The 14,801-nt window shown below is 46.8% G+C and overlaps 1 protein-coding gene across 4 annotated transcripts in view; it reads left to right on the plus strand.

Moving 5' to 3' along the window:
- Epb41l4a (erythrocyte membrane protein band 4.1 like 4A) overlaps positions 1–14,801 on the plus strand; it is a 194,316-nt gene that overhangs the window by 31,251 nt on the left and 148,264 nt on the right. The window contains exon 1 of one of the 4 annotated variants that reach the window (XM_060377496.1): positions 1,324–2,255. The exons of the other annotated variants lie outside the window; for them this stretch is intronic. Within the exon in view, the coding sequence (XP_060233479.1) occupies positions 2,205–2,255 (51 nt within the window). The 5' untranslated portion in view covers positions 1,324–2,204. Of the gene's footprint in view, positions 1–1,323; positions 2,256–14,801 lie in introns of those variants that run through there. 4 annotated transcript variants of the gene reach the window in all.

Consider the following 14,801-nt stretch of genomic DNA (forward strand, 5'->3'; position numbering starts at 1 on the left):
TGTGTTTCCTGATTTGATTGATGTGCTCAGAGCCTGCTCTGCCTGGTACTTTACTCTTGCAGTTAAGGACCAGGGCTGAGCGGTCCGTGAAGTGCAGGATTTTCTGTTACCTAGTGTTCCTTCAGGTTACTGTGATGAATCTGCTTGAAGGGTGGATTCGAATTTGGCTCTTCATAGTTGTGCTGCCAGCTGAGATCGTAAAATAGAGGAGCGGCATGGCTTTCCTGTCATTAACATCGTCTTCTTGGGCTGCGTACGTAGTTTGGTTGGGAGAGTGCTTGCCTTGTGTGTGTGTGAGGCCTTGGGCTCTATCTCAGTACTGCATAAACGGGGTGCAGCAGCCTGTTTCTGTAATCCCAGCACTCGAGAGGGCAAACACACATACTCAGTTCCAATAGGTCAGTGCTCTGAGCAAAATGGGGCTGAAATTGCCTTTTTTATATCTGATAAAATTAGAGTAAGCCTATTATGGTGAAGCCTGTTACAGTGATGGGCTGTAGTTGCAGACTGGCTTCATCCAGCCTCTGTCTTGCCAGCTTTCCTGTGAGCTGCTGAGGAAGGACTGTGGAGGGGTGAACCTGAGCTGAGCGTCCCATTGAGTATGGTGTGTGGTGGCCATCCCTTTTCAGAACGCTTGGGACTTTGTGTAAAAGGGTGTGCATCTTTTCATGTCCTTTTCTGGTCTTGGGAGCTTGTCTCCCCTTCATGGATGAGAAAGAAGTAGTAAGCATGTATTTGGGGTTCTTTCTTCTTCTTCATTATGGCCAAACTTCTACTGCCACTGACTTTGGGTCCTGCTAGTAACCCTTTCCTTCTCCGAGGCATTCCTTCAGCTCTGCTTTGAAGCCCCTTTTTGTTTCATCAATTTTAGACTTTTACTCTCTCCCAAAGTATTTTGATGTTAGCTTTATTTGTAGGCTATGATCTAATTGTAATAAAGAAAAATTTTAATGCATGGCAGATAAGGGGAAATTTGGGGAAGGGTGACGGTTTTACACATAAAAGACTACACGAGACGGAGCAGTTACAAAGTTCTGATTTATAATTTTAAGATGATGCCCTAGATGTTTGACGGCAGATGCAGAAGCTCTTTATGGCTCCGCCGTTGGTCACTGAGAGCTGGAGGGCTGGCCTAGCTTCCCCTGCTTGCCTGTCCCTCGGGGTTGCTATGGGGAGAAAGAATCAACACTGACGTGCCAGCTCACTGTGCCTTTGCCACCTTTAGAAAGGGGCTTGCATGCACGCGTGCCTCTGTATACCCCTTCATTCCTTCCCACGCCCACAAGTATCCGATCTATGGGGTGTGGGCGGGAGGTGAAAACGAATGAAGAACGCATCACCGTGAAAATGGCACTAGCTGGTTAAAATTAGAGTGAACTACTGAGCTAGGCCTCGCCATGGAGGCTGGTCTGCCTACCATGTAATCAGTTGCTTTAGAGTAATCACTCCATCCAATTGAGCGTCTGATGAGGAAGGAAGCGTGCGTTTAGAGTAGGTATTGTTTGAAAATGCACTTGGACTACTGGGAGCAGACTCTGTGAACAGACAGTCTCAACGTGTACCCGAGAGGCATGCTGGACCTGACTGGGAGGAGGAGAGGACACTTGCCCTCACTGCCTGCCCCTCCTCAAATGGCCCTCAGTCTGCCTGGGTTAACGCTCCTGGGTGGTTCCCTGCCTGCAGATCTGTTCATGCCCTCATCCAGGAAACCGTCTTCGGGAAACCCTGTGCAGATTTCTCTTTGCTATTAATTTGCGTTATATCTTGCATTATGTCGTTTACATCTTGTTAGCCTTGGATTTTTTTTCCCCCTTTGTCGATGTTATCAGTTTTGAAAGATTCAGAAACGAAAGACTAGATCACAGTCCTAGAGGAACAGCCTTCTGACCCAAGTACCGCGGCAACCTTAGGAGTGACTAAACCTGGCAAAGTGTACGGAGCAATCTGTGTAATCGCATGCATCCAAGGCCGGATGCAGAAGACAGGCGCGCGAGGCCGAGGAGTACCAGGACGAGCCTAGCTAGGAAAAATCTTCAGATTTTCCCTGTCCACCCAGCGTTTCCGTCCAGAGCAGTTCCAGCTGCCTGGGTTGAAATCTCTGCACATGATTTATGTAAAGCTAGAGAGGTTTCAAGGACCGTACTCGGGTACAAACTGAAGGTGGCAAGATTCTTGTTGTTGTTTGTTTGTTTTGCATCCTGATTATGGATTCAGAATCTGCTGGATGTGAACTGGCAAGTTCTCCCCGTCCATCTGTAAGTATGCTGCGGAGTGAGTTCCCCTGAGAAGTAATTAGGTTTGCTGCAGTGGAGAGCTCGCAGCGTTTTATATGGTGATGTGTGTCTCCGGGAGACAGCTCTGGGAAGGCAGCGGCGTTCCGCAGAGGGGGCTTGGAGCGTTTTAGTGTTGTTCCCTCAAGCTGCAGCTGAGGGCCAAGTGTGGGCTCTGGGGCGCTGTAGGCTTGATAGCTGAGAAAATGTTGAGCATCCTTGTGGAAGTAATTGGTTGTGGCAAGGCTACAGAGTATCCCTTCCTTATTGAATAAAATTAGGCAGCTGGGATTCCCGGATCGTGTATGAAATGGTGGGACTACAAGTGATCATTAAATGAAAATCTCTAACACATGTAAAGGTCACTTTCAGGCGCCTACTGTTTGCAGTAGGCAGGGTTTGGTGGGCTAGTGTTCTTTTAAAAATTCACCCCTTATCAACATTCATGCACAGATACAAATTTTTGTTTCTCTCTCTCTTTCTTTCTTTTTGAGGTAGGATTTCATGCAGTCTAGGCTGTCCTCGAACCCTCTGTGAAGCAGAAGATGGCTTAGAACTCCTTGTCGTCTACATCCACCTACTCTGCCGAGTTTTCCGGGCATGTGTCCCCATCTATACCTGGCTCTACGGGTTTTCTATAAAAATGTTACATTTTGTTTTCTGGTATAAATGCCTAAGAGGGCAATTACTGCAATAAGACAGTTGTATATTTAATATTTAAAGTAACTGTCAGCCGCAGACCTCTTTTCCGCTTGACAGTCCTTCCAGCAGTGTCTGACTGGCCCAGTCTCCTTGTATGGTCTTCAGAATTTGGGTCAGAATTTGGCCTACATCAAGGGCCCAAAGACCATGGTGACATTTCTTCATTATTTAGCGTGTTGACAATTGTTCATCAAATAATTTTTTATTTTACTGGTTTTTATTTTTGTCACCTGGCTATTGGAATGGTGATTTAACGGTGAATTCTCGTTCACTTTGAGTTCTTATTGAATTGAGTTCTCAGTGCCGTTCTCATTGAAACTTGCACATTTTTATATCATGCCTGAGATGTGGGACCCGGTTTTGTCCTGTTTCAGATGGCTTAAAAAATACTGATCTTTCCTGAGAAAGGGTGTTTGCATGTGTCTTTTTTTTTTTTTTTTCCTGGAACAGTCTTCTAAATGTAGCTCAGGCTGGCTTTGAATTTATACTCCTGCCTTTGCCTGGCAAGTGCTGGGATTACAAGCGTCTGTCCTTGCTCCCAGTGCGGACCATCGTATTACTGCCTCTGTCTGTTGATTCAAGATGAAGGGGACGAATGAGTGTTTCCGGCAGTTTACCTTGTCATTCCCAACATGCTCCTGGGCTTCATGTTTTTGTCAGACCCTTGAAGGGAATCTTCAGCTCTTGACCCTTTGAGGTCACCCTGTGAAGGGAGCTAGAAGCACCTGCTAAACACAGTGCCCGGCTTCCTCTTCCGCTGCAGGCTGGTGGAGTTTGGCGCTGGTGCTTTTGAAGTTCTCCAGATGATTGTAACCTGCAGTGAGACTCAAGAGCGCCTCCCTGCAGACAGAGCTTTGAAATGCAGTGTTCTGCTGAGGCTTCCTACACTCAAACTCGGTTTCTGTGTCCATTTTTGGTGGCATGGCAGAGGACTGAAAGGCCACAAGATAGATTCGGTCCACTTTCTTGGAGAAGCAGTTTTTCTTCATAGAAAAATGTTTCCATTAACCTCCGACCTGAGGCAGAAAACCAACCCCCACCCCATTTATAGAGTAGAGCATAAAATCTGCATCTCTCTCTCCCCTTCTCTCACCCTCTCCATCCTTCCCTTCCCCCCTCCCTTCCTTCTTTTTGCCCTTCTTTTTCCTCTTTCTTACCTTTCCTCCTCTCCTGCTCCCCTACTCCTGTTGCTGTGCCCCCCAGGCCGGTCTTGACTTCCAGCCTCTCAGTACTGAGGTTACACGTGTCACATGCCCCGCTGATGGGCAGTCTTGTTTTTGAGACAGAGTTTGACTGTGCATTCTCTCTGGCCTTGAACTTACAGTCCTTCGGTCTTACCTTTCTGCGTGCTGAGGGCGTGCACATTTAGAGATGCAGAAGCCAGGTGAGGATTCTGGAGAGCCTCAGCCGTGACCTCCTGTGCCACCACAGCACCTTTACAGGACTCTGCTACTGGAACTGTTTGGAGAGGCCTGAAGACCTGGTGGGCAAAACACTGTGGACCAGTGTCTGTAACGATTGTTTCGTAACCTAGGTGACAGGACTGATGTGATGTTTTTGTGGTATGAGTCATTTTTATTTAGCAGACTTTGCCTCTTTTCATTATCTTTACCACCGTCAAAGCATTTCTCCTTAATAAAGAGTTTTATGTGTGTTTATATAACACACACACACACACACACACACACACACACACACACACACGTACAAGGTTTCTTGCTTTTCCCTCTCCCTTCTTCCTTCCTTCTTTCTTCCTGGCTTCAGCTCGGGGTTGACCAGAGTCCCATGGCTCCCAATTCTGAATGTGGGAACACTGTTCATTCTCAGAAGGTTAAGCTGCTAGGTAATGAGTGTGTCCTCAGCCTGGTCATTTGCTCTCTCACGTCAACGTGGATTAGCTGCTTCCTTCACCTCTGCAGTGTGTAACGTCAGCTTAATAGTGTAGTTGGGGCCCTGGGTTACCCTGTGGGGCTGCATCCGACATCTCAAGAGCGCCACGGATTTCTGAATCAAGCACTCATTCCACACTAGTAATTCTCCTGACTAGATGTCCTCACAGAGATGCTCTTGCCCTCCAGGCTTGCACCCTGGCAGAACAAACAAGTGTGCACACGAGTTGCTCTCTCAGCACATGTTGAGGGAAAAGTTATTTCTCTTTCATTCACGTATTAGCCTGATATTCTGGAAGGGATTGAAAGCTTGACGAAACGAACGCGTGGAACTTCAGCATTCTGTAAGCCGTGCAAACATTTGCTTGAGCATTTCCCCCATTAGAATGTAAGTTGGTGCTGTGTGTAAATTGAGTCTTCCAAAGAGAGACTACAGTTATTTCATTCTGTTCCTAAAGAGCCTGACTTTGAAGGCAGACTTTATAGCAGTATGTGAAGGAGAGCATGGGCCCAGCTGCGATACTGCATGAGTTCTAATCCTGCCTTCGGCCATGCACTGACTGGGCGGGTTACCCCTGCTTCCGTTTCCCCTTCTTTAAAATGGCACTAGGATTTTTATTAAGACAAAATCCATTAATATATTGAGAACTCGGTAACGAATGGCCTGTGACAACTGCCCAGTAGAGTAGCTGGTATTTTAACGGAAAGAAGGTATAAGTGATTTCTGCACACTTGACCTATATGTAGAGATTCCAGAGAACGCTATCGGGAAAGAGAAAGTCTCCGCAGAGCTGGGGAGGCAAGGGGTCTGGAGGGAGCTGAGCTAAGGCTGCCCTGAGGCCGGGCATCGCAGGAACCCCTGGTCCTGTCAGCACACCATCCTCCTGCTGTAGTGTTCTGCTCCACAGTGCCTGCAACCTGCTCAGTGTTTGCCACAGGCCCCGGGACCACAGCCAGAGGACTGGAAAAAGGGGCGTCTCTGCCCTCTCCTGTTGAGGAGCTGCATGGGTCAGGAGCTCCTTCTCAGTCTGCACCGTGGGTGTCTGTATTCCCAGCCCTATGGTTATATCTGAGTACATTTTCCAGAATAGACACTGTCCTTCTTGGTTATTAAATCATTTCATGATTGTTCCATAAATAACAGGGAAAGCTGGCAAGATGGCTCAGTGGGTAAATGTGCTTGCTGACAAGCCCGGTGACCCAAGTTTAGTACCCGGAACCTACATGATAGACAGTGAGAACCGGCTCCCGCAAGTTGTCCTCTGACCTTCATCGTGGCAGCCCCCCTCCCAGCCCATAATAGATGTTTAAAAGAATCTTAAAGAATAGTATAAAAGTTGGGCACGGTGGCGCACACCTTTAATCCCAGCACTCAGGGAGGCAGAGGCAGGCGGATCTCTGTGAGTTCGAGGCCAGCCTGGACAGCCAAGGCTACACAGAGACACCCGGTCTCGAAAGACAAAAAAAAAAAAGAAATAGTATAAAAATGTTTGCGTTACATGATTCAGGGAATGTCCGTCTACCTTCACGTTGAGCGTTTGATCAGAGTGCTGCGCATCACTCTCCGTTTCCCCTTCTTATTCCCCCCACCGTTAGAGTTTATTTCCCTATCTAGTAACCACCGTGAGCCCGTTGTTCAAAATTCACAGGTGGTTTTCAGGGTACTTTGAGCAAAGTCCAAGCTCCCTAATGTGACCTGCTACGACCTCTCAGGTCTGTAAGGTGTCTGCTTCTGCCTGCTTCTTCTTACCTTGGACCACTCTGCTGTTCAGAGCAGCGTCGGTCATGTTCACCTCCTACCCGCATCCCTGAGGTAGTGAGGCTGTAGGGAGCCTTCCGTAACTTTGTCTTCTTTAAAACAACAACAGCAAAAAACAACACAGAAATGTTATGGGAATACGTTCCTGTTTTCGTCCTAAGTGTGGGGATAAGGGGCTGCTTCACAGGAGGGGACTGTGATTTGCCTCTTGCTCTAGCAGGGGAGTGGTTTTGCCAGCTGTGGATAGCTTCTGCCAGTTTGTGATGTTTGGAATTCTGGGAACTTTTCAGAAGCTATATAAAGGCTAGGGCCCCAAGAGGCGGGGCTGCTCTTGTCGGATGGTTGGTGGTTGGATGACGTTTGGTTTCCGGTTGTCAAGTAGTTGTTCACAGAGAAACAAGGAGTTGGATATCCTGAGGGCAAAGATCAGACTTGCCCCAAGGAACTTGACGCCCCTAATCAGCAACTTCGCCTCCTTTCCCCTTTATCCTTTTTTCCCTCCTATCTAGCAGTCGGAGGTTAATAAGGTGGAGGAGGGTGGAAGAGAGAAAGGAACCCACAAAGTAGCAAACGCCAGCTACAAGTGTGATTGTATCCAGCACTGTTGAGTTCTCCTGTTTGTGTTGGAGCTGCCAGACTCTAGAGATAGGAAGCTGTTGTCTATTCCTTTTCTCCACAGCTTCCTGCTGCTACATGATGGTGAAAGCAATTCCTGGTCTTGATTCTGATTAAGTTCACAGTGAAGTTTGTAGCTAGTTGGCATGGTAAATAAAGAGCCTGGATAAACTGAGCTCAGTCCTTGGTACGTTGACAAGCACCTGTATGATTAGTTTTGTCTAACATAGGCCGATCAGCTGGCCATGGCTGGAGTCAGCAACCGAGACCCATGAAAGAGCAGGGCTCCAGGGATCCAGGGATTTAGCATGCTTGAGGTGTTAGGATTTCAAGCTTGCTGGATTGTATGGTGTTTGGTTTCAGGAGTCTTTTAAATAATCACATGTTCCAGAAACTACTCATCTCAAAACCAAAATTAATTGTAACAGAATCTTCGTTAATTAGCAGAGCTTTCGCTGAATTTTCAAGTGTTACTTAAAGTGCGAAGCAACATGGTAAGTCCTGAGGACAGTACTTGAAAAATGCCTATTAACAGCTGCCACGGACTTGATAATATACACAAATGTGAGAATACACATGTAGTATTCACGTTTATGCCAAGGTCCCCATATGTTAAATTTCAGAGATTATGTTAGATAGCGATCTTTGTTTTCTTTACTGCTGTATCTCTATCACTTAAAACAGTGCTTGTTGCCTGGTAGATGTTTTATGACTGCCACTACCATCACCAAAACAACCTTTTTTCAAGACAGGGTTTCTCTGTGTATCAGCTCTGGCCATCCTGGAACTCGATCTATAGATCAGGCTGGCCTTGAACTCACAGAGATTTGCCTGCCTCTGCCTTTCAAGTGCTGGCTTTAAAGGTGTGTACCACCCACTGCCTGGGCTAAAAAAAAAAATCATTTCTATGCTCTAAACTACTGGCTCAACTTTTGGAGGAAAACTTATTATTATTTTTTTTAAGTTTGGAATTTTAACTTGAAAAATCAACTGTGTTGATCAAGGATCTCTAGAGGAGCGAAGCCAGTAGAAAAAAATGTATTTAATTTTTATATATACACTACTTGTATATACATATACACAAAGTAAAATTTTGGGGCTGACTTAGTCTGCTGGTGGTCATCTTTATATGTGAAGAATGAGTTATATTTATGCACGGGAGGCAGAGAAACCAGTAACTGTTGAATCCAAGGACTGCAAAGCCCTGGTTGTCCTGGTCCCCCACTAAGAACCCAGAAGCTCTCTGTAAAGCTGCTGGCACTGAGTGTCTGTTGAAAGACGGAAGAAGCTGGAGTCTGATGTCTACAGACAGAGGGATGGAGACTGCCCTAGCCACTCCAGGAGCGTGGAACTTGCACATTTCCTTATCTGGACCTCATTTTATTAAAAATAGATTCTTTTCCCATACAGTAAATCCTGATTACAGCTCCCCCCCCGTTCCTCCCAGTTCCTCCCCACTTCCCCTCCCAACCTGAATCCACTTCCTTTCTGTCTCTCATTAAAAAAGAACAGGCTGCTAAGAGATCACAACCAAACGTAACAAAATATAGTAAGATAAAACAAAAATCCATCACATTGAGGCTGGACCAGGCAACCCAACAGAAGGAAAAGAGGCCCAAGAGAAGGCACAAGAATCAGAGCTCCATTTGTTCACACATGCAGAAGTTCCATAAAAATCCTAAACTGAAAGCTTCAGTGTATGTGCAGAGGACCTGGTGCACACTGCTCCAGTCTCTCTGAGTTCACGTGTGCCTTGCTCGGCTGATGCAGAGGGCTTGGTTGCCCTCCATCCCCTCCTGCTCTTACGCTCTCTTCGCCTTCTCTTCTGCGGAGCTCTCTGAGCTCTGAGGGGTGGTATTTGGTGGGACATCCCATTTAGAGCTGTGACACCAAACTCTTTAAAGAATCCGTTGAGGCAGTGATGTGGCCCAGTAGATAAAGGTGCTTGCTACCAGGATCCATGACGTGAGAGCCTTCCCCTGGACCCATGTGGTAGAGGAAGAGAGAACTGAGTCCTAAATGTTGCCTTCCAGTGTGCATCCGTGTCCTGTGGCACATGTATGTCCTCTCACACTCATGCACACACAAAATAAATAGGTAAAGCATAGTCAAACTTGGTAAATATCTTGAGCTAGGTGAAGTTGACGAGTGGATTCTTAACAGTCAGGCACGTCTAATTTGGTTAGGAGGGTGTTTTGTACACAGTAGTGGGAGAGCGATTTTTACTGTCCAGGTCTTTCTCAATGTTTCCAAAGGAGAATTCTTCTTAAAGTCCAGTGAAGTGGTCGGTGACTTTCAAGAAGGTAAAACTCTTGAGTGACTCCTGGAAGAAGGAATAGTACTCCTTTTGCAGGGAAGGGCAGTGGTGTAGGAGCGCCGCAGAGCTGGACACAGTTCTGTGGCCCTGCGGGTCGGCCTGGAGGCTCTCGATGCAGGTGGGGGTTGTGGGCACTCCTCCGTGAGCTTTCCTTTTGCTGCAGCCTGCAGCAGAACCCTGGGACTGTGTCCTACAAGGGAGGTACAGCGGCTACCCACCTTCCTCCCTCATGGCCTGGTGTTCCCAGTCATTTCTAGACATATTTGTACAATGGGCTACCTTTAAGAATCTTGTAAATAAGTGAATTGAAAAAAAAAAACAGCATAGCACATGGTGCTCATTATTATAAACACGCAGTAACTCAATCCCAACCAAATAGAGACCGTTTCCGTAGCTGAGGTTTGGCTGCCACTTACTTTGACTCAGGCCCTGCCAGAATTTGTGACTTTGATATAAAAAAGTATATATTTTTTCAAATATGTATATATTTTTTTCAGAAGTAGGTAGCATGAAGCAGAGTTTGGGTTTGATAAAATTGTCTTAACATGGGCTCAGCATGAGGCTGAAGAGAAAGGGACACTCAGAAAGAAAGGATGCTTTTCCAGAGTCTTCCTTGGGGGGACTGGGGACTGAAGCTATTGTCTTCAAAAGGCAAAGAACCTAAATATCTGGAGGATGGTTCTGGAGGGTCACCTGCCAGGGTTACACCTGGGGAGGTCACAGTCCAGGTTTCAGGCATGCTGGGAGGTAAGGCATCTGTACCGTAAGCAGAGTTAAAGCTCTTGCTTGAGATTCCCAGAAAACGCCCTAGAAAAGCACCGAGACACTGCCCAGTGTCATACTCACTGGGGCTGGAAGCATGGGGAGTTGTTATCCTAACATGGAAAATGTCTGAGGAGAAAGTGAAAGCACAGTGGGCAGGAAAGGTCAACCTCCAGAGCCCCGAGAGCACACAGCCATGGTAGGGAGAGTTTAGTGTGGCAGAGCACATGGGCTGACGTGCCCAGTGGCCTTTGGCGAGCAGGTGCAGTGAAAAGAGCCGCCAGGCCTGGACTGTGGGAAAGGAGGGTGGGGAGTTAGAGATGGAGAGGGTGGGACTCCTGCAAGAGGAGCGTGGAGTAATGGCATGGTAGCTGGGGGACTCAGGTGGAGGCCATGGGAGGCTTGTTTAGTTTAGGTTAAGGATTTGATTGATCAAGGCATACAGATTGGCTGGTAAGGAAAAGCAGGTAATGAGACAGCCTGTGATAAAGGGGAGACATAAGCAGACGGGCTGATGCTGGTGTAGGTAGCCAGGGGTGCTGTCAACCACACAGGGACGGGAATGGCCACCGACAAGAATGGAAGACGGAATGTGAAGGTGGCATTTAGCAGCGGGGAGATGAAATAAATGCCAAGGCTTCATGAGAAGACTTTCTGTGGTCAGGTGTGGTAGTGTGAGGCCTGTAACCCCAGCGTTGGGAAGGCAGAGGCAGGAGGGCAGAGAGTTCAAGGCCCAGCCGCAGCTACAAAGAGAGAGTTGAAGGCCAGCCTGGGCTAACTGAGACCATATCTTAAAAAGAGGGGGGTGGCAGATTAGAACTCTGCAAGATACTATTTTCACATCTTTATCTTTATGAATCAGGTTAGGGGAGTGACAGAGCTGAGCACGAGAGGGTCGAACGGATGGAAGTGCTTGCCAAGAAAGCCTCACGACCTGAGTTTGATCCTGGAGCCCATGGTGGAAAGAGACCAGGCTCCTGAAAGTTCTCCTCTATTGTTCATACATACAGCTGTTCTCTCTATCCTCTCTCCACCTCTGTCAGTCAGTCAGTCTGTCTGTCTGTCTGTCTCTCACACACAAACACACAACTCTTTTAAAAGATAATGCTAAATTGAGAAATAGGATTAATGGAAAACTTTGTTAGAAGTTCATTCTTCAGCATTCGGGGAGGCAGAGACAGGCAGATCTCTGTGAGTTCGAGGCCACCCTGGCCTACAAAAGCAAGGATAGGACAGCCAAGATACACAGAGAAACCCCATCTCAAAAAACAAAACAAAACAGAACAACAACAACAACAACAACAAAAAATGTATTCTTTTGAGCCTTTCAAATGCTTTGGCTTTCGTAAGCTTTAAAATGATTCCCCCCCTCAAAGCAGTCTCTCTACAGACTTATTTCAGTGAATTAAATGTAATCCTTGAAAAGGATCTTTTGTAAACGAAAGTATTACATCATATGCCTTGTGCCACTGGTAGAATTTAGCTCAATGCTAGTCTTCTGGGCAGACTGGCATTATTCTTGGTGTCCTTTGTCTCAGCAGTCAGCTCACCATTTGCTAAGCTAGATGCTTGGGACTTTACAGACAGGACAGTCATAACGGAGTTTAAATGTCATTCCTGTGGCTCTTCAACCTTTCCTGTTTCCATTGTATTTTTGAAAGGAGAAGTGGAAGCCCTTAATTAATGCAGAGGTGTCTGCACACAGCTCATTCATGAATCTCTGAAGCACTTGCTGCATCGAGGGTGGCGTTGCCTCTAGAGGTGTTACCCTGTCCTGGCAGGCAAGGCTCCGGAGAGAAAGATGGCAAAAGTGCTGAGAGAGAGGGAGAGAAGTGGGGAGAGGGAGGCACGCCGGGGGAGAGGAAGCTAGAGAGAAAGAGCATGTGGGAGGGGCCGAAGAGGGATGCCGAGCGTGTTTTCCAAGGAGGTTGTGGGTGATCAGGGACAATTGTTTAGTGGGGTACTCCGGTGGTCCTGCATTGGCTTGGCAGTGGTACACAGTCTGCCCTGCATTGGCCTGGGAGCATCAGGCACAGCCGAGTTGTTGGTTTCACTGTGGAGAGAGCTCTTGAAGCCTCTTTCTAGTTACAGAGCAACCATCAACTGACTGTTCCTCTAGCCCGTCTGGCCTCTCCCCCCTTCCTGTGCTCAGCCGGCCCTGTGTGCCCTCTGTGTATTGACCTTTTGGCACCCCGTCCCTTCGAGTCCGTGTCTACCTTCAGATTTACCACTGTGCCCACTAGGGAGTTTTCAGGAAGCCACTGACCCCATTTGGGAGGAGTAGATAATATAGCATGGACAGTGTCACAGATATTAACCTGCAGGAAGCAGCTGGGCAGAGCGGTGCACACTTGTAATTAACTGTCACTTGTTGGCCGAAGCAGGGGGATCTCAGGTGTGAGGCAGCCTGGGCCACATAGCGACATTCTGTCGAAAGAAAAAAAAAGTGAATTGTTTTAGCCGAAGTGTTTTGCTGCTAAAATATTTACACACAGCTTTTTTTTTTTTTACTCACTAGCCAGTCATGTAAGAAAGATGGTAATATTTTGAAACAAAGTAAAATTTAAAAAAAATCATGATATTTTCTTTAGAATTCAGAGCTATTGAAATTCCCAGTGTCCCCTTATTTTTTTTTCCCTTTAAAACTTCATTCCTAATTCAGCAAACATTTATGTAGTACTTGTTTCCAGGGACTGAAGTACATTTAGGAAATGCATAATAAAATAAGAGACAAATTCTGTTGCCTCTAAGAAATATGTATCTTTCGTTAACTTTTCTGCATATTTTAGCTATTTTTCAGATCTGTGTTACCCAGTACACTGTGCTGGGCACCCATTATTAAGTTCTAAAATGTCTATGAATATAAAGATACGTGCAGTTAATTCTACATAAGATGTGCATCTGTTGTGCGTTTATTTTATGGCTTATTTTAATTTGAGAAGTAAGCTGGGGTGTAGGGACCATCCCTGACCTTAACCCAGAGGCTGGCACTAGGGTTAATTGATTGGTGATTAGTGGTTAATTCAGAAGTCTGACAGAATTCTCAGCTGTTTTAGAGTTAGGGTATATATATAGAGAGAGCTTTCATTTTTTTTGGTTGTTGTTGTTGGTTTTATTTTTTTCCAGACAGGGTTTCTCTGTGTAGCCCTGTCTGTCCTAGCCTTGCTTTGTGGACCAGGCTGGCCTTGAACTCACAGAGATCCCCCTGCCTCTGCCTTAAAGACGTACGCCACCATCCCTGGCCATAATTGTTTTATGTTTTTACTTTTTTTAGAAGATTTAATTTAATTTTAATTGTGTGTGTGTTTAATTGTGAACATTCACGTGCTGGTGTTCACAGAAGCTAGGCAAGGGTGTCAGGTTCTATCTTAGTTGCTTGTTCTGTTGCTGGGAAGAGCAACTTATAAAAAGAGACATTTGACGGGGGTTTGTTGACAGTCACAAATGGTTACGCCTGTGTCATGGTGGGAAGCAGGAAGGCACGGCGCTGGAGCAGTAGCTGAGAGCTTTACCTCCTGATCCATAGGCAGCAAGCAGGTAGACACACATCACGCACGCACGCTCGCTCGCTCACTCACTCACTCACTGGGCATGGGGTGGGCTTTGAACATCTCAAAGCCCACCCCTAGTAACACAATTCCTCTGAGAAGGCCACACCTATTCTAGCAAGGCTACCCCTCTCAATCCTTCCTAAATAATTCCACTAAGCATGGACCCAACAGTCAACCATGGGCCTGTGGGAGCCATTCTCCTTCAGAACCACCATGGGTTCCCTGGAGCTGGGGTTTTGAGGTCCTGACTTGCATGCTGGAAACTAGACACTAGTCCTCTGCAAGGACAGCAATTGTTCCTATCTACTGAACCATCTCTCTAGCCCCTGCCTTTGTGTGTGTGTGTGTGTGTGTGTATGTGTGTGCGCGTGCCCGTGCGCACATGCTTTTGTGTGTATGTGTATGTGTGCACATGTATGCAAGCCTTCATGCACACCTGCATGAAGTATGAGTGTGTGTGTGTGTGTGTGTGTGATGGGACTCACATAGCTGTCCTCAGACTCCCCCTCCTGTGGGCTGGGATCTCGGATGTGAGGCACCGTGCTCACTAGGAGCACCCTTGAAAGCAGAGCCGCCTATAAAACATTCCTGTTCTCCCTTATCCCCCACCCCAGGGACTGAAGAGCTACGGTGTGTGTATTACTTTGGAAGGGATATTCGAACCTTTTCCAGGCCATGTTAGGAGTTGTACCGTGTTTTTAAGTCCCTACTCCCTCCCCCCACCTAAGGAATTTGTAACACCACGTTTTAGGTCCTAGGCCTGGTGTAATCAGTGCGGTCACGCGTCAGCTGTTCCGTAGGCCTTCAGGATGGTGGACCTCCACAGTCTAGACTATGGCGGAGAGGGAAGTTGTTGCAGTCTTGGCAGAAATGGGAAAGCGTATTCTTTGGGGGAAAAGGTGCGTGTCCTCTTGTGTTCTTTACATATTAGTAAGG

Source organism: Meriones unguiculatus, chromosome 2 (genome assembly GCF_030254825.1).
Source record: "Meriones unguiculatus strain TT.TT164.6M chromosome 2, Bangor_MerUng_6.1, whole genome shotgun sequence".
Lineage (NCBI taxonomy): Eukaryota > Metazoa > Chordata > Mammalia > Rodentia > Muridae > Meriones > Meriones unguiculatus.